This window comes from Schistocerca cancellata, chromosome 2 (assembly GCF_023864275.1).
Source record: "Schistocerca cancellata isolate TAMUIC-IGC-003103 chromosome 2, iqSchCanc2.1, whole genome shotgun sequence".
NCBI classification, from domain to species: domain Eukaryota; kingdom Metazoa; phylum Arthropoda; class Insecta; order Orthoptera; family Acrididae; genus Schistocerca; species Schistocerca cancellata.
In genome coordinates this window covers 482,654,371-482,676,090 of record NC_064627.1, presented here as the reverse complement: position 1 = coordinate 482,676,090, position 21,720 = coordinate 482,654,371, and the positions used below count along the sequence as shown (strand labels likewise).

General features: G+C 36.7%; 1 protein-coding gene across 1 annotated transcript in view; it reads right to left on the bottom strand.

Annotated features, from left to right (window-relative positions):
- The window catches only part of LOC126146334 (esterase FE4-like), a 79,925-nt gene extending 61,116 nt beyond the window's left edge, over positions 1-18,809 (bottom strand). Inside the window, exons 1-3 of the mRNA XM_049915613.1 lie at positions 18,668-18,809; positions 18,295-18,435; positions 1,123-1,257 (exon numbers count right to left, since the gene is read on the bottom strand). Coding sequence (XP_049771570.1) covers positions 1,123-1,257; positions 18,295-18,435; positions 18,668-18,739 — 348 coding nt within the window. The 5' untranslated portion in view covers positions 18,740-18,809. The remainder of the gene's footprint in view (positions 1-1,122; positions 1,258-18,294; positions 18,436-18,667) is intronic.
- Between the last annotated feature and the right edge of the window lie 2,911 nt (positions 18,810-21,720).

Below are 21,720 nucleotides of genomic sequence, written 5' to 3'. Positions count from 1 at the left end.
TCATCGGTGTGGCCAATCCAACTGTTCAAAAATCATCCTGAGTGTGATATATTGTTGCTGCCAGTGTTCCACTAAAGGGGGCTCAACCTACCCAGTCTTGGAGGGTGGCAACCATGAAGAGCAGTGCATGCGCCATGTACAGTACGGTGGCCTGTATAGGGTGTTGATTTCCAGCTTGGCATCAGTTCTCAGTGGGACACATGAGCAGAAGCAGCATTCTCCTGAAGATGGTGACCAATCCAATCGCCAAAATATCAAATTGAGTAGATTCGAGGATCCAGCAGCAAACCCGAAGAGACTTTCAAGACTTATTACTCCAGGAAAGGTTATGAAGTCACATGAAATTCATCTATTTGATAATTACAAAATGAAACATATCAGTGATTTCAGAGAAGGAAATCGTGATGTTTGAACATATCAATTGAATTAAAAAAGAAATTATTCAGATATAAGAGTATAGACACTACACAGGCAACAAGACACTATAGCAGATACGAAGAAGGGATGTATAAAAGAGTACCATGTACATATCAATATTGACTGAGCATATTAATGAAGGTGTCATGTTATAAGACATTATATATTTGTTTATTACGTATGTCATATGACAAATATGAATACAAAACTACCAAATGAGAAATAAAAATGCTTTTAAAAGAGAAATTCACACAAAAATCATGTATCAAAAAGGTGCTCCTTATCAGCCAAAAATTATGTGTAGCAGCTACCAAAGGAAGTTAAAATTATATCAAAATTCCACATATTCAAAAAATAGCCAAAGAAATGTTAATTGGTAAGAGTTTTTATAGTATCAAGGAATATTTGAATCATCAGCATGCAAAATACAGCAGTTCAGCCAGAAAAATAGAGCAGCTTATTTCCTTCATCATAGTGATTCAATATGCTCATTTAAAAAATTAATTGTATTCATTTTTTCTTCTAATTTCATATATTATGACTGTTATCAAGTCTATAGTTTCATGTTATATGTAAGAAAATCTTATTAGCCAACATATAATTATGAATCTTACATGTTCTGTTATCTATGACAAATCCTCCATCATTTTATAATGATGAGATACAAGGATCTAAATAAATAAATAAATACATATAGGAAAGTACCTCAGGAGTGAACACGTTGAGATAAAGGCAATCTTCAGTGCCCTCTATAGTTCCTTTACCAGTTAGCTGTGTACAACTACTTGATGCTGCCAAGGCATCCCTCCTTTCAGTCCATGGTGATATAGGTACGGGTGGCTGCAAAATACAGTATATTTAACCATATGGGCTCATACACAGTGTTAACTGTAAAAGACTGTGTCATTCAGTATTGGTTTTGAAAACATATACATTATTCTTAAACTAAATACAAATTATCAAATAATATAAAATCTGGGATGGAATAACATTATGAAATAAAACATATTGCAATTCACCACTTAGAAAAACGTTAAATAGCCGCTAAGCAAAACAGAAAGCAGACTGTAGGCTTCTTTTAACTGATGGACAAAGTCCTTCATCAGGTGCAGAAACACAAGCAAATAAATTCAGTAATGCAAACCACACACACTCATAAATTGGTATGTAAAACACACACACACACACACACACACACACACGAGACCACTTCCATCTCTATGGTTTCTGCAAAGTGCACCTACCTCTTATAAAGTTATCAGCAGCATCAGTATCTTCAGTTTATGGTTTCATAGTGCACTTAGTTTTGTGATGTGGCATCAGTCATTTTGTTTTGTAATTATTAAGCCATATGGTATTATTCCCCCCCCCCCCCTCCCCCCCCCCCATGAACCGTGGACCTTGCCGTTGGTGGGGAGGCTTGCGTGCTTCAGCGATACAGATAGCCGTACCGTAGGTACAACCACAATGGAGGGGTATCTGTTGAGAGGCCAGACAAACGTGTGGTTCCTGAAGAGGGGCAGCAGCCTTTTCAGTAGTTGCAAGGGCAACAGTCTGGATGATTGACTGATCTGGCCTTGTAACAATAACCAAAACGGCCTTGCTGTGCTGGTACTGCGAATGGCTGAAAGCAAGGGGAAACTACGGCCGTAATTTTTCCCGAGGGCATGCAGCTTTACTGTATGATTAAATGATGATGGCGTCCTCTTGGGTAAAATATTCCGGAGGTAAAATAGTCCCCCATTCGGATCTCCGGACGGGGACTACTCAAGAGGATGTCATTATCAGGAGAAAGAAAACTGGCATTCTACGGATCGGAGCGTGGAATGTCAGATCCCTTAATCGGGCAGGTAGGTTAGAAAATTTAAAAAGGGAAATGGATAGGTTAAAGTTACATATAGTGGGAATTAGTGAAGTTTGGTGGCAGGAGGAACAATACTTTTGGTCAGGTGAATACAGGGTTATAAATACAAAATCAAATAGGGGTAATGCAGGAATAGGTTTAATAATGAATAAAAAAAATAGGAGTGCAGGTAAGCTACTACAATCAGCATAGTGAACGCATTATTGTGGCCAAGATAGACACGAAGCCCATGCCTACTACAATAGTACAAGTTTATATGCCAACTAGCTCTGCAGATGATGAAGAAATTGATGAAATGTATGATGAGATAAAAGAAATTATTCAGATAGTGAAGGGAGATGAAAATTTAATAGTCATGGGTGACTGGAATTCGGTAGTAGGAAAAGGGACAGAAGGAAACGTAGTAGGTGAATATGGGGCTAAGAAATGAAAGAGGAAGCCGTCTGGTAGAATTTTGCATAGAGCATAACTTAATCATAGCTAACACTTGGTTTAAGAATCATGATAGAAAGCTGTATACATGGAAGAACCCTGGAGATACTAAAAGGTATCAGATAGATTATATAATGGTAAGACAGAGATTTAGGAACCAGGTTTTACATTGTAAGACATTTCCAGGGGCAGATGTGGACTCTGACCACAATTTATTGGTTATGACCTGTAGATTAAAACTGAAGAAACTGCAAAAAGGTGGGAATTTAAGGAGATGGGACCTGGATAAACTGAAAGAACCAGAGGTTGTACAGAGTTTCAGGGAGAGCATAAGGGAACAATTGACAAGAATGGGGGAAAGAAATACAGTAGAAGAATGGGTAGCTTTGAGGGATGAGGTAGTGATGGCAGCAGAGGATCAAGTAGGTAAAAAGACGAGGGCTAGTAGAAATCCTTGGGTAACAGAAGAAATATTGAATTTAATTGATGAAAGGAGAAAATATAAAAATGCAGTAAATGAAGCAGGCAAAAAGGAATACAAACGTCTCAAAAATGAGATCGACAGGAAGTGCAAAATGGCTAAGCAGGGATGGCTAGAGGACAAATGTAAGGATGTAGAGGCTTATCTCACTAGGGGTAAGATAGATACTGCCTACAGGAAAATTAAGGAGACCTTTGGAGATAAGAGAACCACTTGTATGAACATCAAGAGCTCAGATGGAAACCCAGTTCTAAGCAAAGAAGGGAAAGCAGAAAGGTGGAAGGAGTATATAGAGGGTCTATACAAGGGCGATGTACTTGAGGACAATATTATGGAAATGGAAGAGGATGTAGATGAAGATGAAATGGGAGATACGATACTGCGTGAAGAGTTGGAAGTATTGGAGGGCAGCGTGGAGGGTAAAAATCGTAGGGGGAGACCAAGAGATGAATACACTAAGCAGATTCAGAAGGATGTAGTTTGCAGTAGGTACTGGGAGATGAAGAAGCTTGCACAGGATAGAGTAGCATGGAGAGCTGCATCAAACCAGTCTCAGGACTGAAGACCACAACAACAACAACATGGTATTAGTTTGCTCATTATATTTTTAGAGGAAGTCTTTGCATGAATTACAATTATGTATGGTTGTGTTGCAACCAAGTTGTTCTATTAATAGTACTTTTAGCAGAAAATCAGACGTGAATTTATATTAATTTGTTTCCTAATCATGTAACATTTAAAAAAAACTATATTCAAATTCATAATACTTTTGTAAATCAATTGTGTTGAGAGATAAACATGTAACAGTTTTAAAACTCTCTGATCTGTAACATCTTTCTTCAACATGTCACCTTTGGGAAATACTGGTATTTGTAAAGTCAATTGTGAAATAGTCTTCACAGAGGTGAATGCTTAGACAGCTGCTGAAGAAATGTGTTCCCAAATACAATATAGACGTGTCTGTTGAAAACTGAAAGCGAGCTGCCATTTAACCATGAAGTATCTAATTGACAAGATGTATCTTAATTTAACACAAAACCCAAAAATCTAAACAAGCTGTTTCACAGTTGGTTACAGTGAGTAAAAGACTATAATGAGATACACAGAAAAATACAACTTGTCCAGCTTTGTTAAATTAGTTTGCTCAATGTGCTAAATAAATATTTTATTTTATATGGAATGAAATACTGATAGAGCTGACTGAGTGAGTTGTGCTTGTGTGAATGTGTGTGTGTTTTCTATTTCCGAAGAAGTTATTTTTTGTCTACAATGTAGGAAAAGATAGACTGCAACTAGCCATAAAGACAAAATGTTAAGTTGCAGACAGGACACTTAAAAAGGGGACTTATAGATTAACTTTTGGCCATAGCCTTTGTCAGAAGAAGAAAGAGATACACACACCATTCAATCACACAAGCAAGCACACCTCATGCATACACAACTGCCATTTCAGGCAGCTTGGACCTACATTGTTGATTTTCCTACCTAGAGTTTCCATTGTTTCATCTTTTTTATCTGAAACTTTAAATGTTAGCAGTATTTTTCATTGTACCTGTCTGTGACTTATGTGGTTAGTAGCAATCTATTCTTTTCATGTGAGACCTTAGTTTCTCCTGGCATATACATTTTTGTCTTAATTGGGTTACATTCATTCATGACAAAACATTTCAGGAATGTTCAAATAACTTACAGGAATGCAGTTGATGACATTGTCAGCAACCACCAATATTTTGACAGGAGCACATACTGCCATTTTCAAGGCAAAATTTTAGCAAGAAAGTGTTATGCAAGGAAAGTCTTGAAGCTCCAGAGCTTCTCTGAAAGCTGGACTTTTAAATGCCCTTGCAAAGAACTTTCTTGCTGCAGTTATGTCTTGAAAATGGCAGGGTGTGTCCTGTCAAAATATCGGCAGCTGTTGGCTAAGTCACCTAACTGCATTCTTGTAAGTTATTTGAATATTCTTTTGATATTGCTCTCATTCTATCCTGGACTTTCCACTGTTTGACTTTTGCCAAATGGCTTTTTTTCCATCCCACAGCCCACTGCTGTTTTCCTTTGTTTCCATAGTCTAACACATTACATTAGTCAGTATCCAACTTTTTCTTTTTCTTCCTTGCTGTGTTTTATTGTGAGTTTGTGAGTGAGGTCCCAGCACCTGAAGACAGTGGCCATGACTGTGTGATTTGTGCTTGTGTGAATGTGTGTTTTTTCTATTTTGGAAGAAGGACTTTTCTGCCTGCAACTCAATGTCTCCTCTATGTGGTGAGTAGCAATCTATCCTTTTCATATTGCTGTTATTCCATTCTGGATTTTCCATTTCCTTATGGTTGGGTCAGAACAAGTAGGTTACAGTTTGTAAGATGATGGAGTATCCCATTTCCATCCAAAGATAGTCATTTTGAGTCTACCCAGCGAAACAAATTTTTATCAGAAATATTTGTTCAGACATGGGACAAGTGATGGTGACATACAGATCACAGTCATTAGTCTGAGTGCCACTGTTAAAAACTAAATCCTGGATCTTTTCACAGCTTATAAAGAAATGGCACAACATATCACTCTTGACATTGCTACATCACTTTAGGAAGTTAAGTCCAGGAAATTCTTCTTGCTATTAAACAGAAATAGATCATATTAACAGGAATCTCAAGTACAGATAGTGTTGAGGATCAGCAGAAAAAGTTCAAAACCATCATACAATGTGCATTAGATCAGTAGGTGCCAAGCAAGATCATAAGAGATGGAAAAGGGCCACCATGGTACAACAACCAAGTTAGAAAACTGCTACGGAAGCAAAGGGAACTTCTCAACAAACATAAACATAGCCAAAGACTTACAGACAAACAAAAATTACATGAAGCAAAATGTAGTGTGAGGAAGGCTATGTGAGAGGCGTTCAACAAATTCGAAAGTAAAGTTCTATGTACTGATTTGGCAGAAAATCCTAAGAAACTTTGGTCTTATATCAAAGTGGTAGGTGGATCAAAACAAAATGTCCAGACACTCTGTGACCAAAATGGTACTGAAACAGAGGATGATAGACTAAAGGCTGAAATACTAAATGTCTTTTTCCAAAGCTGTTTCACAGAGGAAGACTGCACTGTAGTTCCTTCTCTAGATTGTCACACAGATGACAAAATGGTAGATATCGAAATAGATGACAGAGGGATAGAAAAACAATTAAAATCATTCAAAGAGGAAAGGCCGCTGGACTTGATGGGATACCAGTTCGATTTTACACAGAGTATGTGAAGGAACTTGCCCCCTTTCTTGCAGAGGTGTACCGTAGGTCTCTAGAAAAGTGTAGCATTCCAAAAGATTGGAAAAGGGCACAGGTCATCCCTGTTTTCAAGAAGGGATGTGAAACAGGTGTGCAGAACTATAGACCTATATCTCTAACTCTCTAACATCGATCAGTTGTAGAATTTTGGAACACGTATTATGTTCGAGTATAATGACTTTCTGCTCTGTAGGAATCAGCATGAGTTTCAAAAAAGACGATCGTGTGAAACCCAGCTCATGCTATTCATCCACAAGACTCAGAGGGCCATAGACACAGGTTCCCAGGTAGATGCCGTGTTTCTTGACTTCGGCAAGGCATTTGATACAGTTCCCCACACTCATTTAATGAACAAGATAAGAGCATATGGACTATCAGACCAATTGTGTGATTGGATTGAAGATTTCCTAGATGACAGAACACAGCACGTCATTCTCAATGGAGAGAAGTCTTCTGAAGTAAGAGTGATTTCAGGTGTGCTGCAGGGGAGTGCCACAGGACCATTTCTCTTCACAATATATATAAATGACCTTGTGGATAACATCGGAAGTTCACTGAGGCTTTTTGCAGATGGTGCTGTAGTATATTGAGAGGCTGTGACAATGAAAATTTGTACTGAAATGCAGGAGGATCTGCAAAGAATTGACGCATGGTGCAGGAAATGGCAATTGAATCTCAATGTAGACAAGTGTAATGTGCTGCAAATACATATAAAGAAAGATTCTGTATCATTTAGCAACTGGAAGCAGTTAATTTCATAAATTATCTGAGAGTAGGCATTAGGAGTGATTTAAAATGGAATAACCATATAAAATTAATTGTCGGTAAAGAAAATGCCAGACTGAGATTCATTGGAAGAATTCTATGGAAATGCAGTCTGAAAACAAAGGAAGTAGGTTACAGTACACTTGTTCGCCCACTGCTTGAATACTGCTCACTGGTGCGAGATCCGTACCAGATAGGCTTGAGAGATGAGACAGAGAAGATCCAGTGGAGAACAGCACACTTCGTTACAGGTTCATTTAGTAATCACAAAAGTGTTACAGAGATGATAGATAAACTCCAGTGGAAGACTATGCAAAAGAGATTCTCAGTAGCTCGGTACAGGCTTTTGTTGAAGTTTTGAGAACATACCTTCACTGAGGAGTCAACCAGTATATTGCCCCCTCCTACGTATATCTTGCAAAGAGACCATGAGGATAAAATCAGAGAGATTAGAGTTCACACAGAGGCATACGGACAATCTTTCTTTACACGAACAATACAAGACTGGAATAGAAGGGAGAACTGATAGAGGTACTCAAGGTACCCTCCAACATACACCGTCAGGTGGCTTGCAGAGTATGGATGTAGATGTAGATGAACCAACCTGAGAAAAAAAATGGCTCTGAGCACTATGGGACTCAACATCTTAGGTCATAAGTCCCCTAGAACTTAGAACTACTTAAACCTAACTAACCTAAGGACATCACACACACCCATGCCCGAGGCAGGATTCGAACCTGCGACCGTAGCAGTCCCGCGGTTCCGGACTGCAGCGCCAGAACCGCTAGACCACCGCGGCCGGCAACCTGAGAACCAATGTGAAAGTATATAATGTATCACCCAAAAAAAGAGACAAATTTAGCTGATAAGAAGCAGGTGGATGTAAAAGTAAAGGTGAAATATCAAAACTAAATGAACTAGTTTGCAGCTTATGATCAGTGCACTCAAAGCAAATATTAGTAAAATTAGAAAGATGTAAGAAAATGTTGAAATGAGATATAATGAAATGCACTCAAGAAAACTCAACTTCTTTGGCTAAGTGAACAAAAGTTGTGCACAAAAACAGTATACAGATTATGGAAAAAAAAGTGTGATGGAGGTGTACATTTAGTGCACAAACACCGCTAACTGCTATAAGTGTTATCTGTGATGAATTATGGAAACTCCAAAAGTAAACAAAGTGCTCTTGAAATGTTAATAAATAGTTAGGACTGCAATTCCTGTAAAATAAGTCGTGGTAGCTGCTAGAAAGTTGAAAGTGTTGAAAAATGTGCAGGCACAAGGCATAAGATTTTATTATTATCAGATAATCATGGATGGCATTGTACTAGTTTATTAAATCAGACAGTGTCACCAACATATTTTCTATCACCTATTATCAAACTGAATATACAACTGAAGTACTGCACTGGATGAGATTTGAAATCCTGTGAACTTAAAGGTTTTTAAGCTTTCAGGTCCTCAATTCAACCAACTCACAACCCACCTTGACAACATTTAAATGATCTTGCAACCTTTCAAACTGTACACTGGGTAGTGGTTTAGTCATCAAGTCAGCCAGTTGTTCCTTCATATTTATATAACATGCATCAGTAATTCCTTTTCTCACAAAAACTGTATTTAATATCTATGTATTTCATTTTTTGATGTTCCCATCTTTCAAGCAAATGAATACAAGGTAGGTTTCTTTAAGAATCCTAACTGGGTAGTTGACCTTGAGATCCACATCAGTCAAAAGTTCAGTTGTTCTCTGTGAACAAACTCAACTCTTTCTCTTCCATAGCACAAACCAAAGCTGAATGTTCCTTAATGTACCTTAGTACTCTTTTAAGTTCCTTCCAGTTGCTCTCCATTGGATTACTTTTGTACCTGCTGAAGTGATCTACTGCTACACCCAGGTCCAGTATTTTTGTAACATGCCATACATCAAACAACCTATCACATGATGAAATGCTTTAGATTCGCCTATATTATCTTTATCATTATTCAGCTCTGGTCTGCTTTCATTCCAGGTTTGGTCTCTACTAATGTCTTAACCACGTTACAACCATTCATGTCAAAATGTTTAAGTAGTTTATGCAAGTATATACATTGCCTCCCAGTCATTCCATCATCTGACCTTTTGAAATCAATACCAAGAAGCAATTCAAGCCACACAGGATTAGCCGAGCGGTCTAAGGCGCTGCAGTCATGGACTGTGCGGCTGGTCCCAGCGGAGGTTCGAGTCCTCCATCGGGCATGGGTGTGTGTGTTTGTCCTTAGGATAATTTAGGTTAAGTAGTGTGTAAGCTTAGGGCCTGATGACCTTAGCAGTTAAGTCCCATAAGATTTCACACACATTTGAACATCTGAATTTGAAACAATTCAAGTTTGGCAATGCCTTGCATGAAAAGCTGATTTTCCATAGTTCTATTAATCTTGTTGATGTCACCAAAGTTACTTGTGGAAATTATTAAATCACATATATATAATAGAAAATACACTCTATGATCCCTCAAATTACCAGTATACAACTATCTGTGAACTAAACCCAATAATTTTGACAAAAGAATCATATTTTACATTCCATGTATGAGGAGCCTGTTTCAATCCATACAAAACCTTTTTTAAATTTGAATATTTGATTCTTTTGACCTGTGACAGTTTGAGGTACCTCTATACAGACATCTTCATATAGCTCCCCATTCACAAAGACATTTTTGACATTCATTTGACGTGTTAACAGAACATCTTTGGAGATGATGGACACTCAATGTAGCTAAACACCCAACAGGAGCATATGTTTCGTCATAATCATAATTCTTCTTTCACATACAACCTTTGACTACAAGCCTCACCTTATATCTTTCTGTGTCTCCACCTAGATTTCATTTAATTTTGTGCACCCATTTGCTACCAATCAGTTTCTTCTCTGGACAGCACTCTGTCATTTCCCATGTCTCATTGAGTTCCAATAACTTTATTTCTTCATTGAATACTTCCCTCCATTCATGTTCATCATGTCTCCTGTGTGTATCTTCGTAGCATTCAGGGATATCATCAACAAATCACTCAGCATGCAAGATCAGTACTGCATAACATCAAATTATGTAGGCATCCTTCATTCCCTGTTGCTTTGTCGAAGGTTTTGTACCTTTATCAAACATTTTGACCAGTTCTCTCAAATCTTCCATCTTTTTGCCTTCTTTCTTGTTTTCATTTGTCTTGCACTCTTCTGTCCTATTTTCATCTATCTTGTATTTTTCTGTTCTGTTCTTGTCTTCTGCTGAAAGCCATTTTTCACCAAATGTTCGAATGAAAGTGAATTTTGTTAAATCGAAAATTGCATCATTTCCTAAAACTACTTTTTTTAGCTCTGAATGCCAAAACTTGCCTCCATTTGGACAACAACCAATAAAACAGAACCTAAGTGAATGAGAATCAAGCTTTCTAACTACAAGTTTCGAAAGCTATACAACTAAAAACCTTCATCTTCTCCAAGTTGGGTTTTCTCCCATACCACAAAGCTGCTAGTAGTTTGAAACTTTCCTGACAGATTAAAACTGTGTGTTGGACTGAGACTCAAACTCAGGACCTTTGCCTTTCGTGGGAAAGTGCTCTACCAACTGAGCTACCCAAGCACAACTCACGACCCGTCCCCACAGCTTTAAATCCGTCTGTACCTCGTCTCCTACCTTCCAAACTTTGCAGAAGCTCTCCAGCGTACCTTGCAGAATCTGCCAGGAAAGTTTCATATCAGCACACACTCCACTGCAGAGTGAAAATTTCATTTTGCTAATAGTTTTCCCACCAAGGCTTTAGTTGCTATTTGTAATATAAACTGTGGCCAACATTGCTTCTGTCCAAGTTTTGATTTGAAAGGTGTACAACATGCTTTATCCAAAACAGTCCTATTTAGATGTTCAGAAACTCCATTGTGCTATGGTATATATATGATAGTTAACTCAAATTGAATGCTCAAATGTTTACAGAAAGTCTTCAGCTAATTTGACAAACTCTCACCCATAACCACAGCGAAAATAACTAATTTTCAAATTAAAATTAGATGTAGACATTGCTTCAAGAATTTTGATAAATTTCAACACTTCTGACACTGTTTATAAAAGATAGATACAAGTAAAATTGGTAAAATCATCAATAAAAGTTAAAACATACATTTTATTTTCATATGAGTTTGGAGTAACTGATCCATCTAGATCATTATGAATAAGTTCTAGTGGTCTGTTGCTGAAGTCCCATGCATATAAAATTTGGTGTGTACATGTTTGACTCATACATAGTTCTCAAAAACAACCTGTGAACCTTTCAATTATAGTTTACATACTGACATTGATGTCTGAAACTGAGAAAATATCTATATTCAAAATTAGAATTTTATGGCTATTTTACATAACTCATAACTTCAGTTTCAACAATGCATTTAGCACAGCCCATATAAAATGCTGCAAACTTAACAACATTGATTTTAACTGATTATGGAAACTTTTCACACATTTCAATTGTATGTTATTATTTATTAAATTATTTATAGCTCCAGAATCCAAACACCATTTAATTCCACTAAATTTTGATGAATTTTTACAACTAGCTGCGACGAAACAGTAATTATTCTCTTTCCCATCTTGATTATCTGAGGCTGCCCCTGCAGAGGTTTTTTCAGTTTCTGTGCTTCATTTTTCTTTGGCTTTCAACAGCCTGACATTTTATATCCTTTCAAACTATAATTATAACAAGGGAAAACTAAACGATAAGTACCTCTGCTATCTGATTTAATACTTTACCATACTTACCAGACTTAAATTTCTGTCCTGGCTGTGACAAGAAAAGTGTCAATGATTTAATGTGTTCTTCCCTCATAGCAACTTTCCTCCTCGTCCCATCATGCAAAAGCTGGTTTTTGATGAAATCTAGAGTTAATGTATCTGATCACAGTCTTTCTAGTACTGTGACAAGATTATCATAATCTGGTGGCATTGTCAACAATAGATGACAAACAACCTCAGTTTATTCTACTTCTACTTCAGACAATCATAGTTATCAAATAAATTTGTGAAATTGCAGAAAATAATCAGTAATCAAGTTTTTTGTTGCATCAAATTTCATCATTATTAAAGTTCGCCAAATTAACAACTGGCTTGCCATTCCCCTTTGCTTGAAAACATTGCTTAACACTGACCACATATCAAATGTGGTAGCTTTCTCTTTGGCATACTCCAGATAAGTATCTGTAATTCTCTGTACAATTTGTGACTTTTATTTGCTCTCACATTTCTTCAAAGTCGCTAATTGTATGTCTTGGATAAAATCATCTTGGTTTTCAACCCATCTCAGTTCCAATATAATTCTTGAGCTTTCGGTGGCTAGCTCTGCCATTATAATGAGTAAAAGTATTGACTGCTGGGACTGGCACCATTTCATGCTTACCGGTATATAAATATGATTACAGCCACTGGCACCAATCAGAGAGGGCCAAAATGACGTGTGTGAAAGATGAGTTGGGCATCTCATAACAGCTCTGGCCTGCCGCAGGACCATATGACATCAGATGGTGTAACAGGCCAGAGCCATGTTTGAAACAGCTGCTCTACCTCCCTATAAATGTTAAGCATCTGCCGTTGCTTCCTTTCAACATCCCCCACACTCCACACAGTGTGTAGCCCTGGTCTCTGTTGAAATTGTTGCTGGTCATTCTAATCTCAGCCACCTTTTTTATAGCTGAGTCCCAGTATGTTGACACATGAGCCATGAGTCTTGTGTTCTCAAATTGTATTTTGTGTCTGTTTTCAAGGCAATGCTCAGCTAGGGCTGACGTGTCAATCTCTCTTTGCTTAATATGTCTCTTGTGCTTGGTAAAATGCTCTGCACTGTGGGAATTGTCTGGCCTATATAGATGCTGCTGCACTCGCAAGGGACAGGACACACGAAGAGCTATGTCATCTTTAACAGGGCGCAACATATCTCATATCTTGGGGGGGCAGACCACTGGTCTCAGTCCATGTCTCTGCAGTGGACATCCTAACTTGTAACTTGCTGCTCTGCCCCACAGTATGGTATGAAAGCCATCAGCTCAACTTTTTCTGCGGATACACAAGGCATCCTTCTTTGGTGACACCTGACAGTGTTTGCAGTGTCTCTTTTGCTGTAGCCATTCTCCCTGAACACATGCCACAGTTGCTCCAATTCGGACTGTAGGTGGTCGTATTGATAAATAACTTTGGCTCTGTGTATTAACATGTTCAGGACAGCTTTCTTGTGTACAGGGTTATGAAAACTACCGGCATTTAAATATCAATCAGTGTGTGTCAGTTTCCTGTACACTGAATGACCAAGCCAGCCTCCTGCCTTCCACTCAACTAAAACATCTAAGAATGCTAGCTTGCCATCCTTCTCCACCTCGATGGTAAATTTAATGTTGGGATTGACACGTTCATGTGACCATGAACTGCTGCATTGTATTTTCACCATGAGGCCATATCAGGATGGTGCCATTGATGTACCTGAGGATGCAAGATGGACACAGCACCCTGTAGTCCAGAGTCTTTTCCTCAAAGTGCTCCACGAAAAAAATTCACGACTGCAGGAAACAGTGGTGATCCCATTGCTGTGCCACCCATCATTTCATAATATTCATCATGGTACAAGAAGTACATTGTTGCTAGAACATGATAACAACTTGAGAATTCCAAGTGGAAACTGTTTAGCCAAAAGATCCAGTATGTCTTGTACTGGCATCCTCATAAAAAGTGACCCCATGTCCAGACTAACCATTACATTGTTTTGAGCTATTTTCCTTTTCTTGAGCATTTCAACAAATGTCTGTGACTTTACAACATGGTGTTCACAATGATCCAGCTTTGGCTCTAATAATCCTGTAAGATGTTTTGCCAGTCTGCAGGTGGGCAAGCTGATTGCACTAACAATGGGTATAAGATGAACAAGTTCCTTATCTATGCCCCCACACTTCCAAGTGTTGGGACATAAAGCCTAGAAGGTCTTGTGGTGTGAAGCATGAATTTCTTCACCACTTCATCTGGTAAATCAGATTCTTTTAATAACTTCCCTGTCTTCCTGACTATAGCCTGTGTCAGATTGTGACTAAGTTTCTGCTATGCGTCATCTTCTAGTAAGCTATGAGCTGCTCAATTCGCCTTCCACGCACACATCATTTTGTCCCTCTCTGATTGGTGCCAGTCGGTGTAATCATAGGTATATACATGGGAAATAGTGCCATTCATGGGAGTCAGCAGTTTTACTCCTGACAATGACAGTGAAGCTAGCTGTTGAAAGCTCAAGAGTTTTACTGGAACTGATACAGCTTGAAAACTGAGAGGATTTTATCCAGTCTTTCCACCACGAAAGACCCTGAGGATGCGATTGTGCAACATCCTTTGCATGAACTTCTGCCATATAATTATCTTCAAATATAATAGTTTCTGAATACTTCATTCAAATAAATTCCAACAGATAGATCTCATTTAATAATACCTCATTTTGAAATTTCCAGTTGCTAAAACTGATTCCACAAACAGCAGAATTATATATTTCCCTGTCTCAACAACCATTATCAATATTGAGATCACATCCCTTGTACTATATAAGCAAATTATGTGTCCTGTAGATCAGGGCACATCTGGACCCATAACCTGATTAATTTAGAGAGCTGTGGGCATTCCTCAGGCACATGAATTATCAGTTTATGAGTGATAATAATGATTTATTTTATGAACTACAGTTAACAGTTACCCACTTCCAAACAAGCACAAGAAACCATAACAGTTGGCAACCTCATATCAACAACAGAATAAAAGATAATAGCAGAGAGTTGCCATGAGAAAGGGAAAATGGAACACACTGGAAAAAATAAAATAAAATAAAGGTTGTGTTTGAATTGTAACCCTCAATATTCTTCCTTCCCTCTCAACCCTTCTTTCAGAATAAGGAGTCACTGGCTCTGGAAGCTTGCACATTTCCTTAACTTTCACATCCATTTGCTCCAGCCACCATTTAGTATTGATTTTACTATAATTGATTCATTTATCTCATTTCGTGAATGCTGTTGACATATGTTACATCTTGATATGTAGTTCTTAATGTCTTGTTTCATATTTCTCCAGTACACATATTCTACAGCTCTCTTGCAACAATATTCTATGGCAAGTTGTCTTTCATGGATTGATTTCAGTGTCCTTCCAGTTAATTGTGCTGGTATAATTACATTTTGTCCTTTGAAGAAAATTCCTTCAGCACAGCTAATAATTTCTTTAAAGGTCCAAAAATATGACAGTTCTGGTGGAAATTCCTTAACAGTATTTGGAAATCCTTGCATTAAATATGGTCAGGTAACTCATATTTTTATCCTTTAATGTAGCTTCCTTCATTTAAATCAGGAATTCTCCACTGACAGATAAAACGATCAGTACTTCCAGTTCCTCCATTTCTGCTTTATCTTCTTGTTCCTTGCAGACTCAACCTAGAATATCAGGTATTGGCATGTTTTGATGTTTTAGTATGAATTACTTTATGAGTGTATGGCAAAATTTCAACGATTTGTCCTGCAGGTGCACCTCTCAATAATTTTTTTAAAAATTGGCTCCGGTCCTTTGTGATCAATTTTTTGCCGTAATTATCTTCATGAAATTTTTTGACTGTCTGCTGTGGCCTCTTTCTATTTGTGGATGGAACTATTGTGCTGGTCACTATGAGTTTGTAGCATATGCAACTGGCTGTTCACTTTAAAATAGGACAGCTACTATAACTCATTTGCTGGTATCAACTGACAATTTCTCATCTTCATGTATGTCATAATAATGAAACACTGGAGGTATTTTGAGACATTCTCTTATTTAGTATGTGCTTGTTGTGCCAAATACTATTTCCACTCCTCCTCTTTCCTTAGCAAGTGTCACAGTGGGTCTTTTTTCACCCCTAATACACATTGTAGTTGTTTATTTTAAGGAGTCTGAAGTTCATTAAGAGAACATTCAGAGAACTGGCATTTGAGGCTAACTGCAGAACAATTCTACTGCCATCAACATACATTTTATTGTGGACAATGTTGGATATCTGCTGCTTTTTTTGGAATCACACCCTTCAGTATGTAAGATCTGCTCAATTTATTCTGGATTCTGAACATGCACAGATACCACATTTACTGTTTACTGTGGCACTGGAAACAGACCATATGGATATGTTTAAAAGAAGTGTACCTGGGATGTGTTAAACAAGAGCACAAAACACAGCCTCTTTTACTCTCACATCATTTTAGCTACTATGTATAGTATGTACAAGTTCCATGTTGTAGACAAGATATCAGTAAGATTATTCTATGATAGTATCTGTGTAGGCACCTCACTCTAACACTTTGATGACAAAGCCTGCACACAACTTAGGCCATGATACTGCTGCGACCGGTCCACGCATGAATATATTTTGGGCTGCAATGGTTTATGATGAGTTAGTCAACTAAGCTCAAAAACTGGACTTATTTCATATGTGAACAATGTATGTACATCTATCTACCTGTCCCTTGACAGGTGCACCCTCTGTTGTCAGTTTACAGAATTATTTCAAAAGAAACAGTGGCAAATTTAAGAGCTGCTGTCACAACTGACTGAGCCATTGTGCGCTTGCATTGTCATGAGTTTCATGCGTGTAGCTGTTAATTTTTGATATTTTCTGTAATTCTGTGACAAATACGTCACATTTGTTAAGACAGTGAAAAAGGTTGGAAACTAGATGAAACATTTAATGAATCTGGATTGGAGGGAGAAATATCTCAATGAGAAAATCTGAAGAAATTGATGAAGGACTCTTACAGAAAAGGCACAACAATGGCTCAAAACCTGTTCTTAGTGCAACTATCAGCAGTAGGTTTGTATGATGGTATTCCTGTCAAAATCATGTAATTGAAATTACAAAACAAGCTGACATTGCCCTAACTGCAACATATTCCTCTTCATGCCAGAGTGTTTCAGACTTTTCCATGCAAAGGCCAATTACGTGTGAAATTGTTCAAAAACCTACCTAGCACATTTTTTAAAAAGATAGTTATATTTTCTCTCATCAGTATTGTAAAGTTTGCAATATAGTGCAGAAATAAGATAGTGATGAGAAACAAAACTTGAAGCTTGGTCTTTTTAGTGTGTATTGTATTGTATCATCTTATTGATCCTCTTCATCATTTTTGTACATAGATACAAATTGATATGGGACAAGTCAGTATTAATTGCCCTTTAAGATATCTCTAACACAGATCAGCCAGTAAAGTTTCAAATAATGACATAAATGGCTGATTTTCTAAGTGGCTGGACCTTAAAGTGTTAAATATTTAAATAATTACTTTGAACTGCTTGTGTTATGTTGAAGATACTACAAAATACAAAAATTATGCATTTTCTATATGATAAAGCTAGGATATCAGTAATGAAATGCAAATGTCTTCAATCTATTCCTACAAAGTACAAGAGAGAGCATTGGATTCAAAGACAGTCATATATTTTATTATTTGGCTCCTGCTAATTATATGACACATAAATGAAAGTAGCCCATTACCAATACTTATGCATGGTATGTGTTTTAAATATTATTCACTTGAGTCACTATCAAATGCCAGCAATATGCAAATGCAAGGAAGACAGAAGAATAAAATCAAAGAATGGAAAGTCCAGAATGTAACAAAACTAGTATATGTAAACTAAGGAAAAAAATTAAACTAAATTACAAAAGAAATTATGACAATAACATAATAAATAGCAAAATTAAATGATGATGCTATCAAAAAGGCATTTTTGTTAACTGAATGCTTGCTTAATAGAAACAATATTTGGGATCATAAGCAAAATAAAACTTCCATCAGAAGGACTAACAATTTTGATATTCAGTCTTGGTTCTTTTGATGTAACAGTTTTAAATATTGTATATACTTGAGGCTTTGTCTTTTGATACCAGCTACTGAATCTGAAACTAGTTTTATGCTTCTACCATTGATCATTACTTTTAAATACATATTTACAAATGTATACATTTTTTAATTTGCAGTACTAGTCTTTTTCTCACCTGAAAACGCAGAGACCCAACTGGAGGTTCAGCATATGGAATTCCTCTGAAGAAATAAACAGTGTTTCCAGCTGTAGTGGTTAACTGCTGACCTCTTAGAGAGCCCAGTGGTGTGTCAATTGTTTTGTAACTTCCTGCACCCTAACACAAAAATAAGATTTATTATGAAAAAGTTGTAGGCAATAAACAAAATTTTCAACAATAAATACAACAGCTTCACTCAATAACATGTATTATTCTAATGGTTCCCTTCTGAACCAAAAAATGTTGATAACAGAAAATAATATGCAAAATAGATATGAAGTACATTTTTTTCCAATTTTAACCTACTTGTTACAAAATTAAGAGCACTTAAACATGATTTGCCTCTTACCTGAACTTGTTTTAGGTGAATGCATAACAAAAGCACATGTGCTAGGCAAATTAATTTTAAGTGAGGCATCATAGTCTATAAGAAACTAATTACTGTATGAATCTATTGAGTGAGAGCAGTTTACCACAGGTAATTTAATGCCTGTCTGTCTCTTTATAAATGTATTTATGTGCATCCGTGTATCAGTAGTTTTTTTTTTTTAAGATAAAATATACATTAAGATAAAGATCTCAAGAGAATGAGTTTTGATAATAACAAAACAAGGAAAATTCCACTCTTTCACTGATCCTTTCAATACAGTATTTCTCAGCTTACAGTAATCACATTGTATAAGAACTATTCTCATGAATACCTTTTGAAGACTGATTATAAATACAAAAACGAGGTTATAGTTGACATATCACTTCCTTTCATAATTACTCATGTAATTACATCATTCATTGTATACTGGAAATAATATCAATAAATTTCCTCAAAATCATTCCTTAACAGCATTACAAATCTTTGCACAAATATGACTACTCCATTAAGCTTACAATTATACTGATGTTGCAGATATGTAAATCAGATGAAATAACTATTGCTCCAAAATAAATCAAGTCAAATGAAATTTTTTGTGGTATCTGTGTTATTGACAATATGTATTTGCCCACTGATTCTTTTTTCTCTTGCTGTTAGATCTGTATTAGACACACCACATTGCATCTTTTACAACAACCAATGATAATATCTTTTAGAATAGCCCCAGACCACAAAGATATGCTTGTTTTGTTTTATTTTGTTCCCAAGGTGCATATAAAACACTCATACAGATCAGATTCTGTGTTGTGTCTGAATGTGGTAATGATAAACGTGAATTCAGAGATAATAGACTATCTTTTCAAATAAATTAAAATGTGTCCAGTACTGTTGATTGTGTTGTTTATTCAGATATTTAGGTCACTCATCACTTCCAAATTTCAAAGTGACCTCATTTCACATTCATCTGAACACACTCTAAAAAGAGAGAGACCATCTGCACACAAAAAATTAGATCTCATAAATTGTAACCTTATCTCCCAATGTAATATTTCATCAGTCATCTAGACAACATATTGTTGTTGTTCATCCCTTAGGCACACTGGCTCCCAAACCTGAACTTCATGCAACATTCACTTACGGACATGGCAGAGACAATACCATACCTTCACATAAAACTGACACACTACCTTCCATACTCAGGTATATTTTATCTAACCCAACACAAACATCTGACCCACAAAAGCAGCCATTTCATATATAGCCTTTGATGCATTTGTTTTGTAGCACTCTATGTGGGTACAACAACTGAAAAACTGTCTGTAGTAATGAATGGCCACTATCAAGCAGTGGATAATTGTAAACTTGACTGTGTGATTGCTGAACACAATGAAAACCATAACAACAGTGAATTAAAAAGCTTCTTCATAGCCTCCATACTGTCTAAGAAGTAACTGTTTCAGCAATGTACTCTCATTTCTCACAGTTACCCTGATATAAACCTCAGCTATTCCCCATCTGAGTTGTCCCCTTCTCACTCCCTTGCTTTCACTCTTGCATCTCCTGTCATTTTTCATCCAATTCCTCTTCAGTCCCAGCACTGTATCCCAACCTCCCCTACAGTTCTCTCTCTCTGACTCATCCTCTAAAACTCCAGTTTAGTGATGATGCACAACTTAATGCTTCCCAAAGTTTATCTCTACCACAGTTGCAACAACCCATCCCTTTCTTTGCTCCCATGCTTGTTGGTCTACTAACTTTTTTTCAGTCAGTCTTCTGACTGTTTGATGTGGTCTGCCATGATTTCCTACCCTGTGGCAATCCCTTTGTCCCTTAGTATCCCTTACATCTTGCCTATATTTACTTGTTCTGTATATTCCAGTTTCTATGTGCTCCTACAGTTTGTGGCCTCTAGGGCTACCTTTAGTACTATCAAGGTTATTTGCTGGACTCTCAATGCAGGTTTTATCATACTGTGCCTTCTTAGACAGTGTTTTCTACACATTACGTTTCTCATCTGTTCTATAGAGATCCTCATTTGATCAATCCACTTAATTTTCAGCATCATTCTTTGACACCATATGTGAGACAATTTGATTTTATTCTGTTGGTTCTCCCACAGTTAATGATTCACTCCCATCCAAGTTAACCTCTCAAACATTCAGAGCTGCTACAGTTACAGGGAGGTATACCTGTAAAAGACAGAGAGAGAGAGTAATATAACATGGTGAAAATGTTTTGGGTGGTGAAGTTTGGGATGTGTATCATTGCTTAACACAAGAACAAGAATAATACCATCTCACATTGTGGATATCCTCCACCAAATAAATAATATGTATCTTGTGTAATCTGGGATGCTGCTTCTTAATGCTGCCATAGGTCCATCTTGATGTTACTGCATTTATTTCGCATGATAGATGTTTGGCGGCAAACTACATGTATAGAATTGACTTAATACTATCTCATGATTGACATAAGACTGAACCTCTGACTAACTTATGGGGCCTACAAATCACCTTTATTTACATGGTTTTAAACAATTACTGTCATTGTTAGATATTAAATTTTTAGATTTATAACAATTAAAATTTTTACATACATCTTCCCAAATTACATAGAAATTTACGTGAAATAGAAGTGATAATTTCAAACAAAGACAGAAAAGAATCTGTTTCTATTAAGACCATAAATTACATGTTCTATCATTGAAACAAATTAATTCGCATATATTACTTTGCTTAATTAAATATAAATCACCCTATCATTTTCAGGTGAACAGAGGGCTTAGTTTATTGAATGAAAGTCCTAGATTCAATTAATTAAATTTTGTACAAGTAAAATTTTACATTTCTACATAGTTGTGATTACAATTCCATTAACTAACACTAATTAAAACATGAGTATGCTTAATTCAGACTGAAAAATTATCATGTCATATTTTTATTTGTGATACAAACAATTTTTAGCTAGAAAACATAAAAATAGCTGTCTCTTGATGACTAGAAATATGAAAGCTTTAAGTGTTCATTAGTCCA